The sequence below is a fragment of the Apium graveolens genome, chromosome 11 (assembly GCF_009905375.1).
Source record: "Apium graveolens cultivar Ventura chromosome 11, ASM990537v1, whole genome shotgun sequence".
NCBI classification, from domain to species: domain Eukaryota; kingdom Viridiplantae; phylum Streptophyta; class Magnoliopsida; order Apiales; family Apiaceae; genus Apium; species Apium graveolens.
The window spans coordinates 8,727,501-8,738,162 of NC_133657.1; the positions used below are offsets into that span (position 1 = coordinate 8,727,501).

At 33.3% G+C, this 10,662-nt stretch overlaps 1 protein-coding gene across 1 annotated transcript; it reads left to right on the forward strand.

The window, feature by feature from the left end:
- The first annotated feature begins 1,670 nt into the window (after positions 1 to 1,670).
- Positions 1,671 to 7,238, forward strand: LOC141697910 (lysM domain receptor-like kinase 3). Its single transcript, XM_074502468.1, has 12 exons — positions 1,671 to 2,364; positions 3,044 to 3,077; positions 3,192 to 3,196; positions 3,312 to 3,461; positions 4,041 to 4,204; positions 4,350 to 4,439; positions 5,014 to 5,110; positions 5,207 to 5,358; positions 5,571 to 5,662; positions 6,259 to 6,397; positions 6,643 to 6,741; positions 6,845 to 7,238. Exons 1-12 carry the CDS (start codon positions 1,731 to 1,733, stop codon positions 7,007 to 7,009), a joined length of 1,821 nt encoding a protein of 606 aa, XP_074358569.1. The 5' UTR covers positions 1,671 to 1,730; the 3' UTR covers positions 7,010 to 7,238.
- Positions 7,239 to 10,662: the final 3,424 nt, after the last annotated feature.

A 10,662-nucleotide genomic window follows, 5' to 3' on the forward strand; every position in this document is an offset into this window, starting at 1 on the left:
TGACTGGGGTCTTGGCCTGAACTTGCTAAATTCTTTATACACTTGCCTCTATCTTGCTTTATTTGTTAGCGAGATTTACAACACGTAATGCATGCATCAACCCTCTATACAATATATCTCTTGAAATGGTGGATTATTATTTAAGACGATTGAATTTGTACGAATAGTACTACCTCCCGTATTCTTCAAAGTTATCGTCGCTTGTTGTGCAGTGGATTGGATCCGATGGGGACTGTTCGTTTATCAGTGTTGAAATTTGTAGTAGCAGTTGTAGGATGATAGTGATCAAACAATTGGTCTTGATGATCAGCTAAGCTGCGAAACAATTGGTCTTGGTCGAGATTCCTGGGGTTTATATATGTGTGCGGGGTTAAAAAATCTTATATCTAGAACGTTTATATTATGCATTGCACAATTCAGGCCAGTTCCTTTCTACATGTAAACTGGAGAGGAGAACAAACAAATATGTCAAACTGCTAGGAGCTCTCCGAACTCCAAACTGTAGAACTAGTCCATACGGAAGTTGAATTACACAGGGATACCATAGTCACCTCTCATTCAGTGGCGGAACTAGAGGGGAGCGAGAGGGTGCTTGAGATCTTCCGACCTCAAAAAAACAATAAAAATAAAATTTTATTCATACTTAATTACACATCAGTATCGTCTGAAAAAATGGAAAAAAGATAGATTTCATATAGAAAAAAATTTAAGCACACCTAAATTTTTGTATTGGTTCCGCCACTACTCTCAATCATTACCATAGTAGAACTAGTAGCCTTGTGCTTATGTTATTTATTTTCATCTGAAAAATATTATTTTAACGAGATTATAACTTTATCGATTATTACTTCATTGAAGTTTAAATGTAATATGACATTCTATTTGACAGAACTTTTATCACAGCATGACCTTCAATTAGTGTGATTTATCATACAATAGTTGACATGCTATATAGCTTAAGCATTGGTAGATCAAATTATAAATTTGGGTGTAGCAGGAGATTTTGAACCAGTCAAGAACGAGGCGTCAACTGTCAAGCTGGTCTCAACTTATTTACTGGATTTTAATATTTGCTGATAGTAATTGGCCCGGAGCATTGAAGTTCTAATATTCTACAATCAACACAAGTTTTTGCCAACATATATGCATAAACAACCATTGTAAACCCCGAGTCAAGGCCTGCACTTGCGCCCATTTTGGTGTCATACTTGTACCAGCACTTGTCACATTTCAAGCCCGGTCCTCGTGAACCCGCAATCAGAACACTCTGATATCATGATAAATTACCGTTCTTCCAAAATTTTAAAGTGTTGGAAGAAAATCAATGATCATAATGAACTTATGTTTCAATTTCTGTAAATAAAGCTGAATGCACGAGATTATAAAAAATCCGTAAATTAAAACCAGAAATAATAAACGAACGAATAAAATTAGACAGAATGGTGACACATACAAGAATTGAATATAATTTATGGCGGCAATGGCTCGTCTTTCTCAAACAGGCCTGCTAACTACACAACAACACTAACAAACATTGTATATTCTTGAGTCTCTAACCAACTCAGATAACCCCAAATGGTAGTATGTTTAAACAACTCTCAATCCAATCATTCCTTTATTCTTTATAATTTTCATACATTTTACTCGGTCAATGCTCGAATCTTTACGACCGTTACATCAATAACCCCATTTTTCATAACAGCTGTTTACCTTTCATCTTGTCACAAAACATGTTCTCTAGATTGTGTTTCGAGTTCTTGATTCTGAGCTCAATCTTTGTGTTGGTTCATTCGAAGTGTAACAAAGGCTGTGGCTTGGCTTTAGGCTCCTACTATGTTTGGCCTGAATCAAATTTAACAATCATATCTGATCTTTTGAACATTGAGATTGAAGAGATTGTTAGTTACAACAAACAACTGATTCCGAATCAGAATAGTGTTCAGTCCGATATTCGGATAAATATACCTTTTCCTTGTGATTGTATTAATAGTGAATTCTTAGGCCATGTTTTCAAGTATAGTCTAAGGAGTGGGGATACTTATGATAGGATAGCGAATTTGTATTATGCAAATTTGACTACTACAGACTGGTTGATTAGGTTTAATACTTTTGATCCCAATAATATTCCGGATACTAATGAAAAGCTTAATGTGACTGTGAGTTGTTCTTGTGGAAGTAGTAGTGTTTCTAAGGATTATGGGCTGTTTGTTACTTTTCCTCTCCGGTTGGAGGATAGCTTGGTGTCGGTTGCTAATCAGACGAATCTCGGTTTGGATTTAAGTGTAGGTTCGAATTTGTTGCAGAGCTATAATCCTGGAGTTAATTTTAGTGCTGGAAGAGGAATTGTTTATGTTCCCGGAAAAGGTAGATTCTGTTACATGTTTCAGTTGTTTTCCTTATTTTTCTTATATGATTCTCGAATGTTTTGATATGAGTTGTTTGCCTTTTTTCATGAATTAACCAGTTTTAGACTGATGCTTGACTGTCATTTTGCATATTCATGATTATAATTATAAGAAACTGCCTCTTAACAGTAGTTCTTAGTTAATGGCCTTATCATGAAGTGCGCTGATTTAATATGAAGTCATTTTATGGTTAAGAGAGGGTGTTTTGGAGAATCTACCAAACTGTTATCAAGGCTCTTTCTCCACAATATATAGTTTGGCTGTTTTAACTTTTGATTCAGATTGTTAGGATTCAGTAGCCCATTTTAATGTGCTTTAACATTCCTTTCTGCATATTTGCAGAATGTGTATATTTTCATCATCTCAGAAATCTTATTTGAACAAAGGTTTTTGTTTCAACTTCCATATACCATCCAATACAGCCAATAATTCAGAGCATTGAGTTATATAATCTAGTATCTGTTAACTTCTCCATCTTTTTTTGTCTTGACGAGTTAATTTCAGTGTCTTACCAATTTTCTTTATCCGTTTACTCCTTGAGTTATGAGATAGTCCGTAATCAAGTCATTACTGTAAAAGTTCACAAAAAGCTCAAAGAGTACCGGCTAGTGTCTTACCAAAATTTTATATTTGTGCAGATAAAAGCGGACACTTTCCACCCATAAAAAAGAGGTTAATTCATCAGCTTCTTAATGCTACTAAGCTGTCAGTTTGCTTTAGTATTGAGCTACTTTAGTATCATGCAACGATTAGCATCTGATTCAATATTTATTTTCCTTTTTGCAGCACAGGTGGGCTTGGCTTATCTTTAAATTGGCTGATTTGTGCTTTATCAGTTCTCAATCTCAAAGAGATAGGGGCAGAGTCTATACTAAACGAATTTATGCCTTTCCTTTATGTAATTAGGAATATCAAGCGGAGGCATAGCTGGCATATCTGTAGCAGCACTATCAGGATTGCTGATTTTTGCAGGCTGCTACTATGTTGTTTTTTACCGAAAAAGACAGACCACGAAGGTAGAACTCGCACCAGCAACTGAAGACCAGTCTCTTCAAGGTATCTCTCGTTCTTCACGTTTTGTCATGTTTATACTATATTATCACAATATGCTTGAGCGTTTAAGATATCTAGTACACAATAATGAAATCATGCGAAGAATTAATCCCCATTTATTGTTCCAAATCTAGGCAGTATAATATGATGTTGTAGATTTAGTAAAGCAGGCCTCAAATAGTTTTAGGTAACATTTAGTTGTGTGGTGTGCATGTCATACCTAGAGATGTAAGATAACTGCAGGAACTAAAATTGAGCCATCAACAGTAATTTTGATAAGGTCGGTTGGCGATGTGCCCCCAGGCCAAGCACTGACACAGTCAAGAATGTCAAAATAATCTTTGGATACATAAAGACGGTCCTATGACTTGTGGGAAAATTGTCATCATCCACCTAAATAACAAGAAAGTTTAGTCAGATCCTACTAATTCTCAAGTTAAATTTGTACATAGGTGCAGTCTTTTAGATGTCTATTGTTTCTAATTATAAACATATTTTCGACATTATTCCATGTTTAACTCCTGATTGTACCTTGCTAAAATTCCATGTTTAACTCCTGATTGTACCTTGCTAAAATTGCAGATTCCACTGTAGCAGCTTCTCCCCGTCTAACAGGCATAACAGTGGATAAATCTGTTGAATTTTCGTATGAAGAGTTAGCAAAAGCTACTAATGATTTCAATATCTCTTTTAAGATTGGACAAGGTGGTTTTGGTGCTGTTTATTATGCAGAGCTCAGGGGAGAGGTTCGGATAAAATAACATTTGTATTCAAAAATTAATAATTTAATGGATTTAATATCATGGATATGATTTTTAAGGCTTTTACATATACACTGAGATATCGAGAATCTGTATCTTTGATCGACTTACCTTGTCAAATTATATGTAGAAAGCTGCAATAAAAAAGATGGACATGCAAGCATCAAGAGAGTTTCTTGCTGAATTAAAGGTTTTAACGCATGTTCATCACCTGAACCTGGTATTACCCCCTTTCTGTTTTTAGTAGTGATGGCAAACTTTTCCTTTTTGTTTCATCATTCCTTATGTGGGTTACATTTGGTTGTGTTGCCAATAGGCCTAGTGATCAGTTTCACAGTTGAGAACGAGAATTAGCCTTAACATAAATTTAAGAGATAAGTAGGCACAACAGATTCATTCCCTGCACTGCTACACAAATCAAATCTAGATCACTAGTAGCTATTTGATTTCTGGGTACTCTAGGATTGGCGCGCACACACTTTCTGATGCAGACGGTTACAAAGCTGTGAAAGATCTTAATTTGACTAGAAGTAAATTGGCGTATTTAAATAATATCTTATAGTAGCATCCTTGGTACTTCTCCCATTGCAGGTCTTTTCTCCACACACCGCTTCCCTTTCTCATGCCACATTGCCTATTTGATTGTGACAGATTTACAGTACTGCAATAGTTTGCTTTTGCAGTTTCTTGCTTGATGATCCTATGATTTAACTTTTTGTTACTGCTTGTCCTTTAATATATGTTGTTCTACAATTTAAAATTATAGATCATAAACTTTTTGGTACTGTCTGCAGGTTCGGTTGATTGGCTATTGTGTTGAGGGTTCTCTTTTCCTAGTATATGAATTCATTGAAAACGGAAACTTAAGTGAACATCTGCGGGGCTCAGGAGGTAAAGTGAGATTCTGGTAGACAGAAGCTAAAGTTACTGGCGCTAAATAAATTTTAATAATATATCTCCACCCTTATTCCCGGATCTTTTTTCCAGAGAGGCCCCCATTATCATGGCCTGTTAGGGTGCAAATTGCTCTGGATTCAGCTAGAGGTCTTGAATATATTCATGAACATACTGTTCCAGTATACATTCATCGGGATATCAAATCAGCAAACATTTTAATAGACAAGAACTTCCATGGAAAGGTTGCGACAATGTTCTTCTTTATACTTTTTCTGCAGATAATCATTGCAAGAATTTGAACTAGAAAAAGTCACTTCTAACTAATGAAAGAAATGATACGCTTCAGTCCATCACTCATTTACCAGTTAATATAACCACTTCAGCGAGTGCTTTGCCTTCTCACAGTCTTTGTACTGGATCACGTAATGTTATTTATGTGAATTCTATCTTGCAGGTAGCAGATTTTGGTCTAACAAAATTGACAGAAGTTGGGAGTACATCGATGCCCACTAGGCTTGTTGGTACATTTGGATACATGCCACCAGAGTAAGATTCTACTTTCATATAATCATATCTAATGGCATACTGAAGATAATATGCACCGAGGAATCGCTCCTTTTCAACGAAAAAATATGACCAATATGATTCCTTTGTGATGGAGGAGATTGTAATTATTGAATAGATTAGGCCTTTTATGATATGTGAGACCTCATGTTGTTCCTGGAGGTGAACTAGAATTTAGAAAAGCTAGCACAAGTCATAAGTTGCATATCTGCATTATTTAAATGCAGTAAAGGCTGTTTCATATTGAGTATAGAGGCGACAAACAATTTTTCACATCTTTACAAACTGATAGTTTGTTTCATATCCAAGTCGCAAGGACAAATCATTTTGAGGACAAAAAATATTTTGTTGCTTAAGTATTTATAGTTCTGGTAAATGGCTTAAATACTACAATTTTCCAATCTATACCCGAACTTAGGCTGATGTTTGAACTTCATGCTAGGACAAACTTTCAGTAGATAAGTTAAGCTGAATGCACTGTTTTAAGCACTGCCAATTCCCAAGAACTTGCCTGTTCTAGCTTGTAGTATTTTCTGGCACATGATATATTGATCAAAATTCATAATATTTGTCTGCAGATATGCTCAGTATGGTGATGTGTCCCCTAAAGTTGACGTCTATGCTTTCGGGGTTGTTCTATATGAACTTATATCAGCCAAGGAAGCTATCGTTAAAGCAAGTGGTTCAATGACTGAATCAAAAGGACTTGTAGCATTGGTAAGTTTGCTTTGTCACTTGCACTTATCCAAAAGAGTAATAATGCCATTAGGTTTACCGTGCACAAACAATAATTGTCAAAATGAATCACTTTCTCCAATTGCATCAATGTAATTCGAAGCCATATATAGCTGTTAACAGTCCAACTAATGGTCTTAGAAATCGCACAGGTAGGAAATTAAATTGCATCCCTAAAATCAAATTAACTGCTTGAAAGAATCTAACGTGCCTCTAATCCTTTACAGTTTGAGGAAGTTCTTAATCAGCCAGCTCCAAAAGACGACCTTAGTAAACTGGTTGACCCTAGGCTCGGAGACAATTACCTTGTAGACTCTGTTCGCAAGGTAAGTGTTACTATTACTTACCAGAAAACTAAATTTTTTATCCCATTTTCATAATGTGATTCTTAAATATAGCTTTTTCGTCGTAAATATATATCGCTGACAGATGGCTCAGCTTGCCAAAGCTTGTACACAAGAGAATCCTCAACTACGACCAAGCATGCGATCAATAGTTGTTGCACTAATGACTCTGTCATCATCGACAGAAGATTGGGATATCGGTTCCTTTTATGAAAACCATGCCCTTGTCAATCTAATGTCTGGAAGGTAGAATTGCACCTTGGTAGGCTGCTAAAGAAAGTTGCCAATGTTCAGCTGTTAGAACAACTTCCGGATATTTTTGTTTGCTATAACTTGTAAAGGGGAGTTTTGTATGTACATAGAGATTCATCAATTGATGATCGAGTATGGATAAGAAATTTAGTAAACTTGGATTTTGTGTCTGGATTACATTTTGACTTATAAGCTAGAACTTTTTTTTGAGTAAGAAATTAATTGAATAAATAAAAGTCATAAGGTATTTACAATTTAGTCGTGTCGAACAAACATAAAACAATCAATTCATCTATTTTAGAGAAACAATCATGCCATTTGTTGAAGATGATATATTTACATGTACCCGCTTCATCACATCCAGTTGGAACTAATCCCGTTTGAGCTATTGACCATAATTGCAATTGCATAAATTTTTTTATCATTAAATCAAGAATAAATTGCATATTACATCACTTTAGTTTGGGCCATTGGCACTTTGGTACCACTTGTTTCAACCATTACATTTTGCACCCCATACAAGTCTAGGCGCATCACTTTGCACCAATTTTGTTAGTTTTTGCCGTTACCGTTAAATATGTCAGGGGTAAGGAAGTAATTTGAGCATGTCTAATTGCACTTTGATCACTAAAATTCAACATATTTTTCATTAATACCCCTCGACAATTTTTTTTTACAATTTTAACCTTCAACTATTAAAATTGAACATTTTAACTAATTTATTAAAAATTTTAATATTCGAATTTTTATAATTTTTTATAAAATTATATTCAAAATTTTCAAAATTGAACATTTTAATCAATTTATTATAATTTTTAATATTATAATTTTTATATTTTTTTATATATTTTTTATAATTTTTTATACTATTCGTATCAAAAAAATATATTTGAATTTTAAAAAAATTATATTCAATTTTTTTTTAAAAAAATTATTCAACTTTTTATAATATTCGAATTTTTAAAAAAAATATATTCATATCATAAATTAAAAAATTAAAATTATTTTTAAAATTCGAATATTATAATTTTTTTTTAAATTTAAATATAATTTTTTTTAAAAATTCGAATATAATTTTTATATCCATATATTATAAAATTTCTAATATAATTTTTAAAAAAATTATATAATTTGAATATTATAAAAATTTGAATATAATTTTTTTAAAAATTATAAAAATTCGGAAATTAAAAATTTTAATAAATTGGTTAAAATGTTCAATTTTTATATTTGAAGTTAGAATTGTAAAAAAAAATTGTCCAGAGGTATAAATGAAAAATCTGTTGAACTTTAGTGATCAAAGTGCAATTAGACATGGTCAAATTATTTTTTTATCCCTGACATATTTAACGGTGACGGCAAAAATTAAACGGAAGGGGTGCAAAATGCAGCGCCTAAACTTATATAGGGTGCAAAGTGCAATTGTTGAAATAAGTGGTACCAAAGTGCCAATTACCCAAACTAAAGGGATGCAATATGCAATTTACTCTTAAATCAAAAATCATACTCTCACAAACAAATGAGAAAAATATCAAAACCCTCACTAAGGAGAGATTAAAACCAAATTGAAATTACGAAATAAAAGTAAGCCTTAGATTCACAAAACAAATCACAAAAATAAGAGAATCCGGACCCCTTGAAAATTGAGACACACGCTTAATTGGAGAAGATAAAAAATCCGGATGCTCCGATGATTTTTGATCTAAGAATTATTTTTGAAAAAAATGATAGAAATCAAGATCTAATAACAAGGATACAAATAATGAAAGAAAATTAGGATACTGGGGTTTTTCACCGGAGAAAACCGGTGAAAGCCCCGAAGGCGACGACTATATTTGAGAAAAAGAGAAGAAGGTTAGAAAGAAAAAAGAGAGTGATAGTATAATCCAACAATCCTAATTAATTATTTGAGAACTTGATAATGATGCTACATGTAGTGCCTAAATTTGACGAATTCGTCTGAAATATCTAATTTTGAAAGTATATAAACTTACCCCGAATATGCTAAAATTGGAGTATTGATCATTTGTGAGCAAGATTATTTAATATGAAGTTTGAGTTTTAAGATTGACAAATAAAGCTAAATCAAAAGAATTAACTTTTGGATCCATGTTTGTTGGGAAAAGAAATAGAGTTGCTAAAGGAACATTTGGTGTGTAATTTAATGATTTTAAACCTAATATTTGACGAGGTTTCGACCCTTATGGAGGTTAAAGTTGAAAAGGGGGGAAATCGCGGAGATATGAACATGAAATCGATAGCAACGCACGCTTTCTATTGTCATAATCAGGTGATGTTTATAGTTGTTTTTGGACTAATAAATAAGGATTTCGAGCGATGGTGGAGTAGGAATGTGCTCGTAATTATCTTATCAGAGCTCAATCATATTATTATTTTTGGTAGAGAAAGTGAATGTCCAAACTTTTGCAAATGGTCTATATATCATCTTCGTTCTATTATCCTAGGTATCCTCCAAAAAAGGCTAGTTGTCCACGTTGTTTATATGCTTACAACTCCTTTCGGTACTAATCTAACTAGGTATATGTTAGTCATCAACAGTCTTAATCCTAGTATTGCGAATAAAAACCTTATTGATCTATATGTATATTGCATATCCTTCAAAATATATGTGTATATCACTATCTCAGGGACAAAAATTATGTAGAAGTCTACCTTTTCGTACTTGCCGGTTGAGAGATTGTTTACTAGTAAAATACAGACTATTTGGGACTTTCATGGTCGTAGCCTAGGAAAACCGAAAATCCCATGAATGCAGTCTGTAAGGCCTTCCATAAGAAAACCCGAAACTCATTAGTGTAACTCATAGTGAAATCCCATAGGTAAAATTCATGACATAATTAACTCGAAAAGGTTTTTAAGGAAGTCCATCGGGACTAAACGATCCTCACAAGGTACATACATATCTCTGTGTTGTATAAAATCAAACCAAAATGTAGTTCTAAATTGAGGGGTAGAACCTCTTATATAGATACTTAGTCTGAGGTTAGACTTGGGTTGGGATACTTGGTGGACATATCTGTGACTTAGATGGTAAGTATGACTCCCTAAGCCAGCGTATTCTAAATCCTTTCTTGTATGATTGTGCTTCCATGTTGGACGTTTGTTTGGTCGTCATGGACTTCTTTTTAGTATGTAACTGATTTTGGGGTGACCACCACGACCCAATTTGGGTCGTGGTCGCCACAACCTAACTTGATCGTGGTGTTCATGAGTTTTGACTACAGACTTTCAAATTAACTTGAAATATAATTAATTCGGTATTAATTATATTTTTAAAGATTACTTTTCATGCAATAGGTATGATCCTTATTTAATTTATTTAATTACCCTTATTTAATAAGTATATAATTTAATTACCTTTTTACCCTTAATGTATTTGTAGTATATCACGGTTGAAGCAAAAGTCAATAATATATAATATCCATTATATCGTACCAAATAATAATAAATATTCTATTGGTTTGTTGGCACTTCAGATTTTATACTGTTGATTTTGAATTTGGCATCAAACCCGAAGTTTATGAGAAGATATATATATATCATTAGCACGTACGCTAATATCTCTCAAGTTATAACACATAAAATAATAACTTAAAACTCCATTAAACTTAATTGTAATTTTATTGCTTA

Excerpts from the sequence above, each read along its gene's own strand:
- LOC141697910 (XM_074502468.1), top strand. The coding sequence starts at position 1,731 with ATGTTCTCTAGATTGTGTTTCGAGTTCTTGATTCTGAGCTCAATCTTT. Across the intron at positions 5,663-6,258 it reads TTTGGATACATGCCACCAGA|ATATGCTCAGTATGGTGATG; the intron begins GTAAGATTCTAC and ends ATTTGTCTGCAG. Across the intron at positions 6,742-6,844 it reads TTGTAGACTCTGTTCGCAAG|ATGGCTCAGCTTGCCAAAGC; the intron begins GTAAGTGTTACT and ends TATCGCTGACAG.